The sequence below is a fragment of the Oryza sativa genome, chromosome 2 (assembly GCF_034140825.1).
Source record: "Oryza sativa Japonica Group chromosome 2, ASM3414082v1".
NCBI classification, from domain to species: domain Eukaryota; kingdom Viridiplantae; phylum Streptophyta; class Magnoliopsida; order Poales; family Poaceae; genus Oryza; species Oryza sativa.
In genome coordinates this window covers 6,787,018-6,807,414 of record NC_089036.1, presented here as the reverse complement: position 1 = coordinate 6,807,414, position 20,397 = coordinate 6,787,018, and the positions used below count along the sequence as shown (strand labels likewise).

At 38.5% G+C, this 20,397-nt stretch overlaps 1 protein-coding gene and 1 long non-coding RNA gene across 3 annotated transcripts; one reads left to right on the top strand and one right to left on the bottom strand.

The window, feature by feature from the left end:
* The first annotated feature begins 4,285 nt into the window (after nt 1-4,285).
* LOC9268998 (uncharacterized) lies at nt 4,286-12,634 on the top strand. The gene is made up of 2 exons (XR_001542751.3): nt 4,286-4,670; nt 12,099-12,634. It is a non-coding gene; the product is annotated as an uncharacterized lncRNA (long non-coding RNA).
* On the bottom strand, nt 5,234-11,533 carry LOC4328756 (uncharacterized). Of its 2 annotated transcripts, none has more exons than XM_015767062.3 (7): nt 8,573-11,533; nt 8,319-8,429; nt 7,646-7,948; nt 7,360-7,414; nt 7,159-7,235; nt 6,253-6,674; nt 5,234-6,121 (listed from the first exon to the last, which is right to left on the bottom strand). In XM_015767062.3, the coding sequence occupies exons 1-7, from the start codon at nt 9,621-9,623 to the stop codon at nt 5,492-5,494; spliced, it is 2,649 nt and encodes an 882-aa protein (XP_015622548.2). In that variant the 5' UTR covers nt 9,624-11,533; the 3' UTR covers nt 5,234-5,491. The 2 variants fall into 2 exon arrangements, with proteins under 2 accessions (XP_015622548.2, XP_015622546.1); XM_015767060.3 differs by having other exon boundaries at nt 8,319-8,426.
* Nucleotides 12,635-20,397: the final 7,763 nt, after the last annotated feature.

Here is a 20,397-nt window from a genome sequence, read left to right as displayed (position 1 = left end):
GACGGTGGTGATCATCCTCCCTCTCCCCGGATGCATTGGCGGTTGTAGTGGCTGGAGTGGAAGAAGATGAAGGTGGGTCTATTTTGTTGGAGTTTTACTTTTTTACACTATATTGTATTGTATTAAGACGTTTCATTTTGTTTTGAGTCAATGTTGCATACGTTGCAATCAATATGTTTCGAATGTTGTGTTTTGGTTGAAGCACTTACGTTCAAGCAATGAAACATTTTCCCTCGATCGATGGAACATCTAAAATATTTCTCATCGAGTAGTGCAATATATGAAACATTTTGCAACACTATATTGCAACACCGTGCAATGTTTTGCAAATAACAAACGCCCGATTTGTAGCGCTCTCCTATACATATCTCTGCGAAAAAAGTCTGGTTGTAAATACAGAAGTAGGGATGGGTTGGATCTATATTAGGTTGGGCTAGAACTTTAGTCATTTTTAACATGAAAATATACGATGCTTAGGTAGGTTATGAAAGGATCCATGAGCCTAGACCCATTACGACCCCTACATGGAAGACATCCAAGTTGAGGTACTCTCTCTATTACAGATTGCAAGACGTTATGACCATCCTACACTACTACTAGATTGTAGAATATCCTATTCCCTAGCTACATATTCCTAAACTAACCTTCTCCTCAAGAATCTCGCCCGAAGCTCGTTGAGGCAAGACCGAAGGGCATACATGAGCGGGTGGTGAGCGCGAACTGTCTCCCGGGGTGTAGTGCTGACAGTCTCCCGGGGTGTAGTGCTGACAGTGTGTGGCACAGTGTTAACAAAGTATGGTACTCTAGTTGCCTGCTCTAAACCTGCTTGCGTGCTGCCTAGCTGCATGAGTGATGGTGAGAATGAAGGTGGCGGATAGCAACAAGTAGCATTGCGCTGCCAGGGTCAGGGGTGAATGTCAAGTCAGAACACCGTGAGCAGCGAGATGTGCCACCAAGGGTCGGTAGAAGCAAGAAAGATAGGACCACATATGAGTTGCATCGAGCCGTCAACAACTGGAGGTGGCATCGAAGATTCCAGATGGTGAGCGACAACACTAGTTGTCCAATAACAAAGGAGTCCTTAGTTTGGATGGAGGAGGGGTGGAAAGGGAAATTCAACAGCTCGCTTAGTTTGAATTTTCAAACACAAGACATCTTACAATCTCTAACATATGGATTAATATTTTGATAGTAGCCATTCTCCTTGCCCATGGTGAGCAAATCCATCTATTGATTTGTATCTCACCGCTGGTGATCATAAGAAATAGTGGAGGTTGGATGACCAAAATTCTGCCCATGTAAATTAATAAACCAAAATCGTAGCACAATGATAAAAAGGCAAAACCATCATTTTTATTAAGAATGTAACATACACATTTTTCTATAAAAAAGTACTCCCTCCGTCCCGAAAAGGAGGTCGTTTTAGCGCTGAAGCAATGTCCCACAAAGAGTGTCGCTGGGAGCCTGTCTTCGTAGTTCAGACCTACTCTGCCACAACTCAATTAGTCTGACGTTCTGCCACACCACTCACCGCTCTCTCACCTCAAACCAGCAGACATTAAGGTCTAGTACTAGTAATGATAGAAGTATAGGGGCAGTACATGTTATTTTTGCACTATCTTCGTACTCTAACCAGAAGTTAGAACATCAAGTTTAAAGGGACAGAGGGAGGAAGGTATATATTTAGATGGCGGGATACTAGATATAAAACTACACTTACCATTTGGCTATCTGGACATCATTGTTGGTGAAAGTAAGTAGGTAGAGTGCTGAGAGGAGGTTGGATGCCCAAAACTCACCTCGAGTACACCAACAATGGTGATGACAACGCAATGAATAAAAGGCAAAACTACTCAATTTTCTAAAATGTAAGACACATATTTAGATTAAATAAGAAGAATGTAAGATACACATTTAAACTATGTGAAACTTATCGTGGACATTTAACCATCTGGTTACATGGACCTTATCGTGGCGATCATGATTCATGAGTAGGCAATCCTTTCAACCGCGCAAAAAATGAAATGTTGCATTTAAACTAGCAAAATTAAACCTCGTTTGTAAGGCTTCATACATAGACCGAAAAATATTAATGATTTTATTACTCTATCCGTTTGCTACATTGATTATGTTGTCACAATGTGGCAATGCCATGTGAGCTAGTGTCAAATAATTGGTGGCGGGCTTATGGTATAGCCCCATTTGTACTCTAAATATTTTTGCCAAAGAACATGAAATTGAATAGATATAATATGTATAAATGGGAATATATGTGTACACGAACTCGTATACACACTGTACACGTACTAATAAATTTTACAACAATTATAGAAAAAATTGTACATGTAGTTCCAATAGTATTACACTTTAATCTTAACCTCATTAATTATATTTTCTGAAAAAAATAAAAAATCTAAAAGTTTTAAAAGTATAAACCTATTAGATTTGTTTTTTTCTTTTGCTCCTATATATAATGAACTTAAAAATGGTCCCATTACACATAGATATAATACTACTAAAAGTATATATATATAAATTTTCTAGAATTATGATATTTTTTTAGTTATTGTGCATGGTGTGTACACTAGATTATTATTTATTTATTTATTTATTATTATTATTATTATTATTATTATTATTATTATTATTATTATTATTATTATTATTATTATTATTATTATTATTATTATTATTATTATACGTTGGAATATACCATTTGTTGTGCCAAAATAACCATTCTTCAACCTCAAATCAGCCTTTCCAAGAGTATTGAAATTTTTCTTAGCTATTATATATTTCCTATACAAATAATTTTTATTTGCACAAGTAACAAAAGCCTGCACTTCAATTTCGCTGTCACGAAGCTTCAGATTTTTTTCCCCACAGGACAATGCTTGATTAACTTTATGCCCCCCATCGTCAAAATCCCATGCCCACCACTGCAAATAATAAAAACCAATTTAATAGAGTGGCAAAACATCCGAGATTTTTAGTTCAAATTTTTGTACCAACCAAACCAGCAAATTATGTGGTAAAACCGACAGTTATTTAAAACAGAAGGGGGGTAAATATGTGGTCATAGGGCTATCTAAACATTTATCAGCAAATTTTCTTCTAAAACTTTAACATATATAAAAATAGTATAAATGTAATTTTTAAAAATCCCGTGGTAACATATTATTTCTGCGAAGCACATGTCTCGAGACAGAGTACGCACGCTATACATGAATTTGAATTAAATCTCGGCCTCATCGGATGGCCAGAAGCTTTGACTGATCAGCCGCTGCCTCCAATTCAGCCAAAATTCAATGCATATTGGTTAGCTTATTTTGCTTAAATGGCTGATTAGTCAAAGCATTTGGCCATCCAATGAGGACCTCTAATGATTCAAAACTATATAAAAGTTACATACGAGTTACAATAAAATTATACTACAATTATATTGTATTTATATTGTCGACGTTTGATGTCGCGATTCCGGTATTTGCATGGTATAGGGATCATCGGTACTAGGATATACGCGAGACTGAGGTAAAAGAGACAGAGACGAGGATTTTTATACAGGTTCGGGCCCCTGAATTGTTAGGTAATAACCCTACATCCTGTTGGCCGAAGCCGGTCATTGCTCTTATTTATCATAATCACACTAGTACAATATTTGGGGTAACCTATCTAACTGTTGTCGACTTGGCGGTCTGTAGTATTGACTCGTAGTCGACAACAGGGTAGTCTTCCTCCTCGAGTTCGTGCCCGGCGAGATCAGAGATAACGCTTTCGTCTCTCCTGACAGGATCCGGTGACACCGTAGGGGACTAGTCGTGCTTATCCCTGAAGTCGATATCTGACGTCTTGTCTTGGCGTATGTTGGCTTGTATGTTGTGGCTTCTGTTGTTCTGTATATTGTGGTGGGTGTTGATTTGCGGGTGTGTCCCCTCTCCTCTTAGGGGTCTTGTATTTATACCCATAGGTGTCCCCTTGTCCAAGTAGAACTAGGGAAACCAATATGGATACAATCCGAGTAGTCCTTGGCATTTCCATGTAAAACTTTGGTTGCCTTTCCTTATCCGGAACTCCTCATATATCCGTAGGTTGTTTCCGTATAGGACATGGTATGTGGTGGGTCCTGTCGAGATTTAGTCAACTACTATTAGGTATATGATATCTATAACCCTGACATATATTTAATAAGTTTTAATTGAAATTTTGTTCACAAATACTCCAAATCGTTTGGCCCACTTATATTCCAAAGTTCCCAATAAAAAGCATAGAAATACATGAGAAGTATAGTTTCCAAATTTTTAGGACCACAAAGCCCAGCTCAGCTCAGCGTGCGCTGCGACTGCGATGCGAGCTCAGCTCGGGGTCGAGAGAATCGCGGGAGCAAAAGCAGCAGCCTCGGATCGGATCCATGGTGGGTGGATGGATCCCTTGCTCCACTAGGGTTTCGTCCGAGCACACGCGCTAGGGTTTGCTTTGCTTCGGCAACCTGCCAGGCGCTCGCGGATGGGTCGCCGCCGGCGGCATGGTCGCTGAGCTGCGGTCGCCGTCGGCGGCGCCGGCGATCCTTCTTATTCTGCACGCGCGTGAGGAGCAGCCCGAGGAGTAAGCTGGCCCGTCGTCGCCGCGTGCTGGGATCTGGTGCAGGTGCAGCGACCATGCTCCTCGATCAGGTGAGTTCAGATCTGTCTATCTTACTCTGTATAGATGGTTAAATTGCTTGTGCATCGCGTGTGCTCTGCTGCGATTTTTAACTTCTATTAAAAAAATTTTGCCAAAAAAAGAACGAAATCATTGATCTCTTCGTAATAATTTAGTTTCGAATTTAATCATGGATGTGGATGTGGTACACGTTCGTGCTGTGCCTACAACTCTAGATGGCGCCCTAAGATTTGGATGGAAAGTGTTTTTGTCTTGAGTTGGAGCAGTGTGGTTAATTAATGCGTCCCTCTCTTGTGTTGCAATGACATGCTAATTTGGTATTCCCATCAGCCTTGTTTTGAATTTAGCCAAGCCATTTGTATATATATCCTCAATCTTAATGAAATTTAATCGGCCATTTCCTTCGGCTGATCTTGTAAAGATCTAGCCAAGCCCACAAATATTTAGTCTTAAAAAGAAGACCAAAATAGTTTGACATGCCAATATGTGTGCGCACCACATTTTGCTGATCAGCAAACACATTTGCACATTTGTGTCTGTACCACATGTTCTGCCATCATACATAGTATGGTCATAGTGAAGAAATCAAAACATTAAGAATAATGAATAAATACATATAAACATTTCGAGCAACAACTGAATCCGCACGTCCAGCCAATATATAATAGAGCGATGATAAACAGCTGGTAAATCGAAGTTCAAATTCCATACAATTCCAACCAAGATTTCTATTCATGAAAAGTGTCCCTAAGGCAAAATTGCAAATCTAATTGATCAACACAACTAGGAACATATGCAGACAATAGAGATAAGACTATTGGGTAAACGCTTCTCAAAGGAGATCTGCAACGTTGGAGGGTAGCTCCTCTATTTGGGTGTTGCAGAACTTCTGGATGGTAGAGAACACACGCTCATCGGTGCTAGTTATGAAGCTGATGGCCACACCCTTCCGTCCATGCTGCCCACTTTGAACATGACGGAGGTAGCAGACTGGTTGCGTCGGCAGATCGTAGAAGATGGCAGCAGGGGCACGCAGAACATCGATGCCACGGAGATCAGTGGTGATGAGGATACGGGATGATCCAGACTGGAACTCCTGAACAGCTTTGTCTCTGGCTCTTTGGTGTATGCCTCCATGAATTGCTGAGACAGTGTACCCCTTGCCTCTAATCTTTTCTGTCAATGACTTGGCATGATGCCGAGTGTTGACAAAAATGATGCTCCGTGTGATTTCCATTGTGTCGAAAAGACCACACAATTTGTCCAGCTTACAGTCTTCCTTCTCAACGTTAACATAGAACTGCTTGACATTGATACCCTCAAGTTCTTCATCTCTTGGCACAATGATTTCCACAGGCTTATTCATGTACTTGCGGCACATCTCAAGAGCTTCATGGGACATACTAGCAGAGAAGAACCCAAACTGGGTTTTGGTTGGAAGAAACTGGATAATACCATGGATCTGCAAAGATGATAGATGACCATTAGTAAGAATTACATGTGGAAATGGAGTCCCAAATAGTGCATGCTTTGTAACTAGGTTGCCCAGTGCAGTAATTCTTTGTTATTGCTACAAATGAGTGTAGAACTAACCTGGTCCTTGAAACCTCTCAGTACTTCATCCGCTTCATCCAAGACAAACATTCTAATGTGATCTGGACAGAGTGCTCTACCTTGCAGCATGCCAAGAACGTGACAAGGGGTGCCAACAGCAACCTGAACTCCAGTAGACAGAATTTGCTGGTCCTCATGGGCACTAGTCCCTCCACAAAAAGCATGAGCTTTAGCACTTAGGAATTGACCAAGTACTCCAATAACATTTTGAGTCTCATGTGCTAAGTCATGTGTTGGTACAAGAACCAAAGCCTGGCATTCTGTAGATGCATAATCTAGTCGTTGCAGAATACCACAGCACAAGGTCACAGTTGTTCCAAACAGTGACTGCTGGATAATGTCCAGACCATTGCATAGTGGGACAATTCCTCTTTGATGGACTGCAGAAGGCTTATCCAGATCTGTAAACATAACATCAAGGGATAAGAACAATGGGGGTTTCTTGTAAAAGCTCTGCCAAATAAAAATTGCTGCCTAGAATGTGTGTGTGCCTCCATGAATTGCTGAGACAGTGTACCCCTTGCCTCTAATCTTTTCTGTCAATGACTTGGCCTGACACCGAGTGTTGGCAAAAATGATGCTCCGTGTGATTTCCATGGTGTCGAAAAGACCACACAATTTGTCCAGCTTACAGTCTTCCTTCTCAACGTTAACATAGAACTGCTGAGACACACACACACACATGGAAATCACACGTTGAGAAGGAAGACTGTAAGCTGGACAAATTGTGTGGTCTTTTCGATACCATGGAAATCACACGGAGCATCATTTTTGTCAACACTCGGCGTCAGGCCAAGTCATTGAAAGAAAAAGATTAGAGGCAAGGGGTACACTGTCTCAGCAATTCACACACACACACACACAAAGAAGATAAATAAGAATTACCGTATGCATATATTCCCTTCAGTAGGCTTTCTTGGAGACCCATCTCATTGAAACTCTTAAAGATTTCATTGTGTTCCCTGGAATTTCGAGTTAGTCCGTATCATGCCATTCCCATGTTGGACATAATTGAATATTCATATATGATGAAAAAATATAAATACAAAATCCAATAATATAAAAAGGAAAATGTAGATCACATACTGTTTGCTCATTTTAGAAATGTGTTGATTTGCATTAAACTGAGCTCCTCCGGTTCCTGTTCCAGCCATGCCAACACAATCAGGGACAGTTCAACACAACTAAGTAATAACAAGATACTTCTAATCCTACACTTTATAATTCGATATGGTTTACCCTGTTCTATCAGAAATTTCTAATAAAATGTTGTTTCTGCATTTTCCTTTTAAGTTCTAATAGAACAATTTGTTTAGAACAGGTATAAGGAATACGCGACAATAAACTTTGCATAAACAGGATACTCGCTCACCTTTTGTCTGAGTTTCTCCAATTAAACTCTCACTGATAAATTGTGCTCCTTGAGTTGTCACAATGTCTTTTGTTGTTTGCTTCTTCTTAGAGTTGATTGCAATGGCAGATGGAGCAATCGAATTGCTGTCTTTATTGTTTCCATCTCCTCCAGACTCATCATCCGACTTCTGCCTTTGGCCCACTATAGCTGCTTCCATTTCCTTCTGATGTTGTTTTTCTAGGAAGCTTTTGTAATCCTGCTTCTCCATGGATCTTTTATTTCTTCTTGCATACACAATCTTGACAGGTGGTTTTTGTATACCTTCAAGGGAATTGTTATGAACATAATGCCAATCAACAAAAGGGTAACTATTTATCCTAGTGTACCTGACACATTCACCTACATATATGCTAAAATTAGTGTAGCCGACACATTCACCTACATACATGCTAAAACTACATTTTTCAAAAAATCGAGAATTAGTTAGTTTTTCCTTTTTACTTAGAAGTATTATCCTTATAAAGCAAATCCTTATAACAAAAGAAACTTTATGCAGATCTCAGTGTGTGCATGTTTGGTTTTGTACTCAGGGTTCTACCCCCTCTTTCTTCTTCCTAATATAATGATGCTCAAATTTCTCTGTATTTGAGAAAAAAAATACAAACTTTTTGAATACAGAATTCTCACTGACCTCTGAAGGGTTCTTCTCCAATTATGCTTGTTGAATTTCCACTTGTGGATTGCCCCCCTTCAGCTTTTGGTATGTCTTCAGTTGTTTTCTTGGAGTGGATCACAGTGGCTGCTGGTGAAGCATAAAGAAGATGATGTCAACTATAAAAAAAATGAGGCCTATTAATGTTTTCTTGGAGAAACTAGAAATGGATTATCCTATTATCTCAAACATATTTAATATACCATGCATGATTTGTGTAAACTTTGACTCACCTTTGAAGAGCGTGTCTCCAATCATGCTAGTTGAACTTCCACTTATGGACTGCTCCCTTCCAGCCCGGGGACTGTCTTCTGCTGTCTTTTCAGAGATGATGGTTGTAGTGGGTACTGGAGCACTTATGTTGTTATCCTCAATGGAGCTTGGCTCTTCCACTAATACAGCTGATTCTATTGCCTCTAATTCCTTGTCTGAGCAGCCTTTGACATCCAATGTATGGTTGTGAGTTGAAACAACAATACTAGTGTCATGACTACTGCTCTCCAAATTCATCCCTTTATTCAGTATTTCTGGAGGCATTTCAATAAGTTTGTCTGTCTTGTTGTTGTATTCCTTGCCAAATTCATCAGGATGATCTTCACCATTGCAATCTTCCAAGACCTCCCTTTCACATTCTGTGGTTTGTGCTTTGTCTTCTATTGTGAATGTAACACATCTTGAATACCACCCGAACACAAAGTGACATGAGAAAGGAGAAGCATCGACACCTCTCAATGCAACCTTTAACTTAATAGGCTCCTTATGGTCACCTTCCAAACTTTCCTCATCCACATCAATCAATACCCCGACTGCTGATGCAATTTGATATAGCTCCTTCCAGTTTCTGTATATCCTTGGGACCCCATAAACTAAAATCCATTCTCTAATCAATTCAATGTTTTCATCATCATCTTCCTTCCATCTTGCTACAGTAAAGTTCACCTCCTTATCATCTATTGATGTTTCTATTCTTGGAATCTTTAAACAGCTTACTAGGTCATCCTCTGAGTTCAAGGACACTAGGAAATTATGTCTGCCTTCTGTCCTTATCTCCCAGTCAGTCAGCTTCCAAAACTTGCTTACTTCAACTTTCACTTTTCTCAGGTCCAGGTTACTGACATCAGATGTGATCAGTAGGCAGTGATAATAGAATTTCTCCTTCTGAACAACTTCTTCCGAAGGTTGAATCATGTAGAATGGTTGCCTTGTAGAATGGCCAAATAGTTGTGCGCCAGCAACCAGTCTTTCAGTGCCTTTTGTGACCATGTTGTGCTCTTGTTGTGCCATGTACACTTTTCTGTTTATATCACCTATGTAAGCACCTGATGACAAAAGAAAGGGGGAAATCAATACCACACACTTAAAAAGAAGAAAACAAATGTACTACCGTAAAGGGTAATTTTTCTCTAAGTGTGCATCTGTGTTTGATTCTGTCAATTGTGTCTAATTCAAAATGTATTTCACATTTTTTGGGGGTGCAAATCGGACAACTAAATCCAAGTCGGATACCGTACATGTCCATGTCTAGGTAGCACTAGCATCCACCATTAATGGTATATGAGTAAAAGCTGCGCTCCTGCATGCAACAGAGCCCAAGCTTTTAAATGCATATTAGATGCAATGATATAGCTTGCAACCGTAGTACTGAATTTATGTGGCAAACATTGTGTTGATTGCAAATTTCACTCTATTGGATCAATTACAGAAAAATAGGACTAACTGATTCTGCAAAATCTTTACAAAAGAAATCAATAAAAAGCGACCATTTAAAATTTATACAAGAAATAAATTTTATAGTAGTTTCTCTAAGTTGTCACTGAATAACTCAATGATGAATATCTAGAAATATCACAGCCTCAGTAATACAGTAGGTAGTATCCCTCATTGATGATAGGCTAGCTTCAACAAAAATTGGCAACCTCAAACAAAACAGTTAACATGCCAAACCATCCAAGGTACATCTTTGGTACCATAGCCCGAAAAAGCTTAAATAAAACCATACAAATCTATAATAAAAATATCTACAAAATCTCACAGATCTATCTGCGGAGACTGTCGTGATGTGAGGATCTCACATTCTCACTAATAATAGCCCAGTCGGGTTAATCTGCGCTGTTCAATTTGAAAGGGTGGGCAAATAGCCTTAAACAAGTCCTCCCAAAATTTATTAAAAGACCATAAACAAAACCCCACAAATCTATTTGTGGAGACCACCCTCACATGAGGACTTAAACCCAATCATCCAATTTGGTCAATTCACGCCATTTGATCCCAACAGTCGAGAGGTTATATTTGTCATGTTAGCATGGTCCATAGGGAGTATATTAGGACTGTAGCAATCACCAGTATCCTAACCCCACCCCCACTCCACTTGCTCCAGCCAAGTCGGACAACTAAACCCGAGTCGGATTCGGATACATGTCCATGTCTAGGTAACACCGTAACACTAGCATCCACCGTTAATGGTAAACAAGTAAAAGCTGTGCCCCGCATGCAAGCAAGCCAAAGCTTTAGAATGCATTGTTTCTGTTTGTAAATTTCAATATATGTTTTAAAATATTGGCACAACTACAGAACAATAGGATTATCTGATTTTGTGAAATCTTGACAAAGACATCAATATAAAGTGGTCATTATGCTCTTTTAAAATGGATATGCACCCCATTTTTCCTTTGCAATTCAAGAAAACATTTTAGACTAGTTTTTCTAAGCTGTCAAAACAACTAAGTGCAATTATATTAAAGTTGAATGGCAAGCACCATGTTAGACAGGAGATAATAAAATGCACAGTTTTTTGTGATATTCCTAAACCAGAACTCAATGAATAAGCTAATGATGAATACATCTACAAATGTCAGTATGTTACAGTGTCGGTAATAATACAGTACGTAGTAAACATCCATCATTGATGATAGATAGCTTCAGCAAAAATTGGCAACATCAAACAAAACAGTGAAGACATACCAAGCCAACCAAAGCACAACATCTTTTGTACCATAGCCTAGAAAAACCATAAATAAAACATTACAAATATATTGAAAAACCTAAAACAAAATCCGACAGATCTATCTGTGGAGACTGAGGACCTCACCCCTAGTAGTCCAGTTGGATCAATCTCTGGCTATTCAATTCCAGAAGTTGGGAGGGTAAACAGCTCTAACTAAACCTCACAAAATCTATCAAAAACCATAAATGAAACCCCACAAATCTATTTGCAGAAACCATTGTTAAGTGAGGACTTAACCCTAGTTGTCCAATCAGGTCAATCCGCGCCACTCGATCCCAACGGTCAAGAGGCTTAACTTGTCATGTGGGCATGGTCCATAGGGACTATATTGGATGTAGCAATCATCACCATCCTAACCCCAACCCCTACTCCACTTCCCCCAGCCAGATAAACAAGGACATGGGCAGAAAAATCTCAGACCAGAATACCAGATGGATCTTATGGTACCCCACAAGGTCATACATATATAATTCTTGTTCTATCAGTGTGATGCTTGTCTATGCACTCCCCAATCAATCAGGATTCAGGACCAGGGAAACATCGGAGACCAGATGGCCCCCATAAGGTCATATATATATAATTCAAGTTCTAAGATACAACTGATGTTTGTCTCCACTCTCCTAACAAACAAACAAAATCAATCAGGAAACATCAAAGACCAGATGCCCCCCCAAAATCAACCTCCATTCCAGATTCATATGCATATGATTTTTTCCATTTTGCTTTACTTCTAATCTATTTCTACATATCTACAGGAGCAAAAGGATTCATGAGATGAAAACAGGAGCATATACCTTTCCTTTGCCTGACTGATGGATCTTCCCGGCGCTTGACAACCAGAGCACCTCGCCGCTGCCGGCCGCCGCACCACCCCGCAAGCCCCTCGCCGCCGGCGTCCCGTCACAGCACCCGTGTGGCGGCGCTGCGCCGACAACAGGAGGAAGAAATGCCTTTTTTGCCGGAGGACAGCGCAAAGAGATGAGAACGAGTTGGTGAAACCTGTGAAGTGCAGTGGGGATTTGGGAATTGGGAGGGATTATAAAACCTAGATCCGGGTGTGTTTTTTTGCACTTTGGTCACAAATGCACAAAGTATTATTTGTAATGGAAATTTAGTTTTGTGAAATAAGCAATTTTGTACTGTGCGTTGCTGCAAAGAATTATGTATGTGTTCATATGCTTATTCGGTGGCAACAGTTGTATAGCAGTTTGTTGGAAAGTTGGATCCATTTTGGAGGTGACGTTTGCTTCCTGTTTAGGCACGTAGCATTTAATTGCTACCAGTTTTGACATGTGAACAGGTTCCTCTATATTTTCGTTACGAATTTTAGTACTACAATAGTACAATGCATTTGGATGGCAACTAGTAAACTGAAAAACCGAGAGTACCTACGAATGCATCCTTGAATGAAAGGAAAGGAAAAATAGGCTGAGACTGCCTCTTGAGTCTTGAGTACTTATTGGGTTTTATAAGCTGTTTTTTTTAGATAATGGTAAGCTATTTAATTTATCATATTCTCTCTGTTCTCTTTTGATCATCGTATTTAAAAAAAACACGAAAGTTTCCGTTTGATTGTCGTATTTGGTGGGGTTGTGGCAGAAATCTCGGGCAAGCTGTTAAACGCCATGTGTTCTTTTGACAATTTTCCCAATTTCACTCCGTTTTTGTGTTCTTTTGACAAATTTTCCAACTTCATTCACTCACTCGTTTTCCAGATACACGCTATAATTAAATGATGTGTTTTTTTAAAAAAGTTTATGTAGAAAAGTTATTTTAAAAATTTTATTGATCCATTTTTAAGTTTTTTAAAGTTAATACTTAATTAATCATATGCTAATAGGTATCTCTTCCGTGTGAAGGGAATTTGTTACAACACAAGCAAACGAACACAACATTGTATGCTGCGTTGCATGCATGCCTTGTGGCTTCATTGGCAGAAATCTTGGTCAAGTATTTAATGCAATCACAACTAATTGGGGAGTCCATGCGGCATACAAGGAGATGAAAGGCTAATAGTGCTGATTGATTTTGATTAATTATTATGCTATATTATCTTGGTATTATTGTACAAACCAAATTTGATGATAAAAATGAATGGAGGGAGTAAGTTGGAACATGCGAGACTCTTGAGCACTCGCTAAGAGCAAGTACAATAGCAGGCTATAAACCAGCTATAACTATATATCGAGAAGAAAAGGAAAAAGAGAGAAAAAAGCGGGCTACAGATTTATAGCCAGCTGTAACACAGACTCCAAGATGTTGTGTGTGTATGAGAGGTGGGACCGGGTATTAATGGTGTAGTATATTTTTATAGGTAACTATTGTACGAATGAGCTATTAGATTAGCTATAGATGATTTTGAGCTAACGCTTGGCTATACTATTAAACTTGCTCTAATGAGATCTGTATTTTAAGGACTCCAACTTTATTTTCAGTGCAACGATAGTTTCTTAATTTCCCGTGTAATTATAGGTTACTATTGATGAGTGATGTCTTGGGGTTCGTGCTGTCATAAGTCAACTTTATTTTCCCGCGCAATTATAGTTTCTCAATTTTCCGCATCATTATGACTTACTAATGAGATGTGTCCTAGGATTTGTAATGGCACAAGTCCAACTTTATGTTCCTACTAGGGTTTTCGTTTCCCGCGCAATAGGTTTTATAGGTTATTATAGACATGTGTAATGGCACAAGAACGTTAAAGACATGTGTCAGTTCATGATTAGATACCATGTTTGGAGAAAAAGGTGCAACATAAATGCACTAGACAACTTGGCTATAGTTGGCTATAAATAGATTTGGCTTACCCTGCAATTCACATGCATGCTAGGGTTTGGAATTAAAGGAAAGAGGGATTCTAATCAATTATAGAAGATTTAACGATAGAATCATATGGGATTAGGCGATGCAACCGATGGTACACCCATCAAGATTGGCCAAACAAATATGTTCTTTTTGTTGAAACTAGGTTCTGTCACCAGAGGACATAGCTGCTGTTGACAGGAGGTGAAGCTGTGGCTGCTCAATTTGGGGGGAAGGGGTGCGAAGGGATTTTGGGTCATCAGATAGAAAGGTTCTCAGTCAAATCTTTGTGATTTGGTTAAATGACACATTGTCATTTGTAAAAGAAAGTATACCCTCTGTGTAAAAGAAAGAGGAAGCACTATCGCTGCTCCTGTGCAACCGTCGTTGAGCAAAGGGCGAAAGGTGGGAGGGGGAGCACCGCCGTCCTCGTGGAGCCTCTCGCTCTCACCACCGTCATCCCTGGCCACATCGTCTTTCATCCGTGTCATCTGTGCACCTTCCATGTCTCCTCCCCTCTACCACCGCTGCGAGTGGAGCGAAAGGCCCCGAGCACCGTCTCGCGCTTGTTGTCGTGTTCAACGTGACCGAATCACACTGCTCTACTATACTCCTCCACCACCATCGCTGTCGCTCCTCTCCATCGCTGGCCAACACCCTTCTCGTTGCATACCGCCCTGGAGAAGATGGGGAAGAGAGGGAGGGAGGAGGAAGAACACTAGCCCGTTGACATGTGGGGACCACGTGGGCCTCATGCTGACTTAGCCTGGTTAACCACAGTCAACTCACTACATCAGCCGAAACCGGGTACAATACTTCCATGGGACATCGATATACGGTATACCCTGGTATTGCAAGTTGACAAGTTGTAGGACACATTATATTTGGTGTTATGATTTGAGGATGTAATTTGAACTGAACGTTAATATGAGAGACCTAAAATGAACTTATTTCTAAACAGATTGTGAGATAGATAAAAGCCCACATAACTCATAGACCAACAACGTATACTCGCTAATTTGGCTGTGTTTAGAAGGATCTGTTATCCTCAATAAAGCTAGCCTCTTCCGCTAAAACATATGATTCTCTTCTCAAATTCCTTGTCTGACCAGCCTTTGACATCCAATGTATGGTTGTGTGTTGAAACAACAATACTAGTGTCATTACTACTGCTCTCTGAAATCATCTCTTTATTCAGTATTTCTGGAGGTATTTCAATAGCTTTGTCTGACTTGACTCTATATTCCTTGCCAAATTCATCAAGATGATCTTGGCCATTGCAATCTTCTAATACCTTCCTTTTACACTTCGTGGTTTGTGCTTCGTCTTCTATCATAAATGTAACACATCTTGAATACCACCCAAACATAAAGTGACATGAAAAAGGCTCCTTACGGTCGCCTAGCAAACTTTCCTCATCCACATCAATCAATACACCGATTGCTGACACAATTTGGTATAGCTCTTTCCAGTTTCTGTATATCCTTGGGACCCCATAAACTAAAAACCATTCTATAATCAATTCAATGTTATCTTCATTGTCTTCCTTCCACCTTGCTACAGTGAAGTTCACCTCCTTATCATTTATAGATGTTTCTATTCTGGTAAACCAGCCTTTCTTTTATGCTGCATTGATCCAGAGTGTGTGATGTTTCCTTACATGCAAAGCACTTTCCTTTGTTGGATAAACCTTATTTTTGCTACTCTTACTTCCTATGGCTTGTGCCGAAACCTGTTCTTTCTCAACACATTCTGAAACCATGTTGTGCCCTTGTTGTGCCATGTACACTTTCTGAAACTTTGTAAGCACCTGATGATAGAAGAAAGGGGGAAATTAATACCACATCCTTCAAAGAAGAAAAACTAGTGCACACAACTATTTTAGTATTTGCACTATCCTAAAAGGGTGATATTGCTCAATGTGTGTGCATTTATGTACTTCACATTTTTTGGGAGCCAAATCGGACAACTCAATCCGAGTCAGATTCCAACACATGTCTATGTCTAACACTGGCATCCACCATTCATGGCTTACGAGTAAAAGGTGCGCCCATGAATGCAAGCAAGCCCAAGCTTTTAAATGCATTTTGTTCATGGTAAATTATAATATATATATATATATATATATATATATATATATATATATATATATATATATATATATATATATATATATATATATATATATATATATATATATATATATATATATATATATATATATATATATATATATATATATATATATATATATATATATATATATATATATATATATATATATATATATATATATATATATATATATATATATATATATATATATATATATATATAGGACACTCATATGGGGCACCATGGTGCCCGGGCACCATGGTATCAAATACACAAAATCACTCAAATTTTTCAAAATTTTCAAATTGTGAGTATATACCTAGTTATAATAACTCGATTCATACCTATACCTATCAACAAAACAACTCAAATTTAACTTTATTTCACAATCCATGATTACATACCTAACTAATTATATGTATGGATGCTATATACCTAGAATCAAAATCTAACAAAAACAAGTTCAAATTCAGTTCAAACTTGCTTTGAACTAGTTAGTAAAGTAGCTAATGTTAATATCTAAGTAATTGAAAAAGTTTCATACTCATTTGAATTAGGTATATACTCAATTTCAACAATGGTGCCCGGGCACCATGGAGCACCAAACAAATTTACTATATATATATATATATATATATATATATATATATATATATATATATATATATATATATATATATATATATATATATATATATATATATATATATATATATATATATATATATATATATATATATGAAAATGACACAATTACAGAACAACAGCATTGCATGATTTTGTGAAATCTTGACAAAAGAAATCGATATAAAGTGCTATTATGTGCAATTTAAATGGATATGCACCCCACTTTTCCTTTGCAATGCAAGAAAAACATTTTAGAGTACTTTATGGTCTGTCATAGAAACTAGGTGAAATTATATGAAGGTGGAATGGCTAGTACCATGTTAGACATGAGGTATTCAATAATTGAAGTGCACAATTTTTGTGATATTCCCAAACCAGAACTCAATGATATTATGAATACATCTAGAAATGTCACAGAGTCAGTAATAATACAGTAGGTAGCAAACATCCATCATTGATGATGGACAGCTTAAGCAAAAATTGGCAACATCAAACAAAATAGTGAAGACATACCAAGCCAAGAAGGTACAGAAAAATCTTAAATAACACCTTACAAATCTATTGAAAAACCTTAAACAAAATTCAACGGATATATCTGCAGAGACTATGAGGACTTCATCACTAAAAGTCCAGTCAGGCCAATCTGCATCGTTCAATGCCAGCAGTTGGGAGGGTAACCAGCCTTAACTAAACCTCACAAAATCTATTAAAAACCATAAATGAAACCCCACAAATCTTTTTTGGGAGATCATCATCACATGAGGACTTAAATCATAATCCTGATCGTCCAATCTGTTCAATCCGCACAAGATGATCCCAACGATCAGAAGACTAAATTTATCGGCCATGGTCCATATTGGATTGTATTGGCTGCAGCAATCACCACCATCCTAACCCCAACCCCACTCCACTTCCTCCAGTCAAATAAACAAGGACATGGGCAGAGAAACATCAGACCAGATGGGTCTCATAGTCCCCCAAGAAGGTCATGCATAAACAAAATTCAAGTTCTGTTGGTACAAATGATGCTTTCTTCTCTCCACTCTCCAACCAACCAAACAAAATCAATCAGGAAAGCATCAGAGACCAGATGGCCCCCAAAACCAGCCTCCATTTCAGATTCATATGCAGATGATTTTTTGCTTTGCTTCTAATCTGCTGCTACATATCTACAGGAGCAAAGGATTCATGAGTAGAAAAAAAGGAGCAGAGCTTTCCTTGCCGGACTAATGGAGAGCTTGACGGCGATTGACAACCAGACCATCCCTTTGCTGTTCGATCCCAACGTCGGGGAGGCTAAAATTGTCATGTGAGCATGGTTTATGCTGTAGCAATCACAACCATCCTAACTCCAACCCCAAACCCACTTCAGCCAAATAAACAAGGACATGGGCAGAGAAACCTCAGACCAGATGGTCTTATGGTCCACATAAGGTCATACATATATAATTCAAGTTTTACTGATAAAGGTGATGTTTGTTTCTCCACATTCCAACCAACCGAACAAAATCAATCTGGAACAGAAGAACATCAGAGACTAGATGGCCCCCATAAATCAACCTTCATTTCTTATTCATATATATCCAGATGATTTTTCGCTTTGATTCTAATATACTTTTACATATCTACAGGAGCAAAGGATTCATGAGAAGAAAACAGGAGCAGACCTTTACTTTGCTTGACAACAACAGCACCTAGCCGCACCACCCTTACAGCCGTTCGCCGCCCGTTCAGCACCGTGCCAACAACACAAGAAAACGCATTTTGTCTGAGGACACGGCAGCGCAGAGATGAGAACTAGCAGATTGAACCTATGAAGTGCAGTGGGGAATTGGGAGGAGTTAAAAAAAACACACTAGATCCGACTTTCGGACGACTGTGAAGTACACGGCGTCAGTAACATGCAGAACATCATACGAAGCCTCACGCCTTCACTTAGTGTGGTGCTCAGCCGTTTCAGTCGGACACCAGTCGGATGGAGGAGTCGTATGTATAGTGCTACTCTTTTGCACTTTGGTCACAAATGCACAAAGTATTATTTGTATTGAAAATGTTAATTTTGTGAAAAACAATTTTATATTGTGCCTTGCTGAAAAAAATTGTATGGTTTCATATGCTTATTCTGTGGCAGAGGTGCATAGCATTGTGTTTGACAGTTGGATCCATTTGGAGGCACGTAACATTGTTGACGGATCAGGGTGAAGCCGTGGCTATTCAATTTGGGGAGGGGAGTGGCAAGGGATTTGAGGTCTCGAATCGGCAATTCAATTGGTGCAATGATTTGGCTAAGGGGCACAAAGCGTTATTTGTAAAAGAGTCTTTATTTGAGCCAAATATATTTATATAGTGAAAATAGTGTGCTTCGATAAATAGAAGTGTCCAATGGTAGTGACATAATTTTTTTAGTGTCCCATATGTCCAATGCCACAAAGTTAGAGCGCCACATAGTAAATTTTAACTTATGATATATTATTTTACGTACATTTATAAATATCTTCTTTCTCATGTATTTTTATATTTTTCACTGTGAGTTACTTCCTCTATCTCAAAATATAATAACATAGTATTTAAAATTTGTTCCAAATATAACAACTTCCTCACCTACTTTCTCCTCTCTACCAATCAAAATCTTTCCACATTTAATTCCACCTACTTACTTAATACTTATGTTCAACCCTACAAATCATTATATTCTGGGATTGAGGTAAAAGAAGATATTGAGAGATAAAATTTAGAAGAAAATGTAAGATACTTAAGAGGAGCTTAGTATCAATGTGGATACAAAAATCTAAAGCCCCTTCAGAATGCAAAATTGTGAAAACACATGGATAGGATGCCATGCACATTACATGAAAGAAAAATATAAAATTATAGGCAAAGTTTTAAAATCATTTGAATAACACATAAGAAAACATAGGAACAACTATGAGACATAGGAAGAAAGAAACATGCGGTACAACCCTATGATTATTTTTCCTCCAAAAGTCTCACGGATTGCCCCAATTTCAAAGGTATTAATCCTTTATAATAAAGGATTCCGGACAAAATTTTCTTATTGGATTTCTTATCTTGGTTATACCTTATATCTGAGCAATACACTTTTGCATTACAGGTGCATCAATATATCAAAATATACATGTGAACTTTTGATATGGATGAAGTGAGCTTGTACCTTCCAATTCGATGCTTTTCAGGATATTTGCCAGCAACAAGATGTATACAATCTATAAATCTGGCCAAGTCCAGATAATATAGTTATTTTAGCATCCCCTTTTCTTATAGACCATTATATGTTCCATCTTTGGTGTCATTTCAAATTTGTATGTATGCACTATCCTCACAATTCCTAGCTGAGCTATGTGATTTTTTACTAGTATGTTGGATTCAGTAATCGATTAGTAAAATTAGTGAAAAGTACACTTAATTTGTCATGTGTTGCTTGTTGTGATGAGCTCCATTTATTTATTTTTTTTTGGCCTGATAGATTCTTGGTGTCATATTATCTGCCGG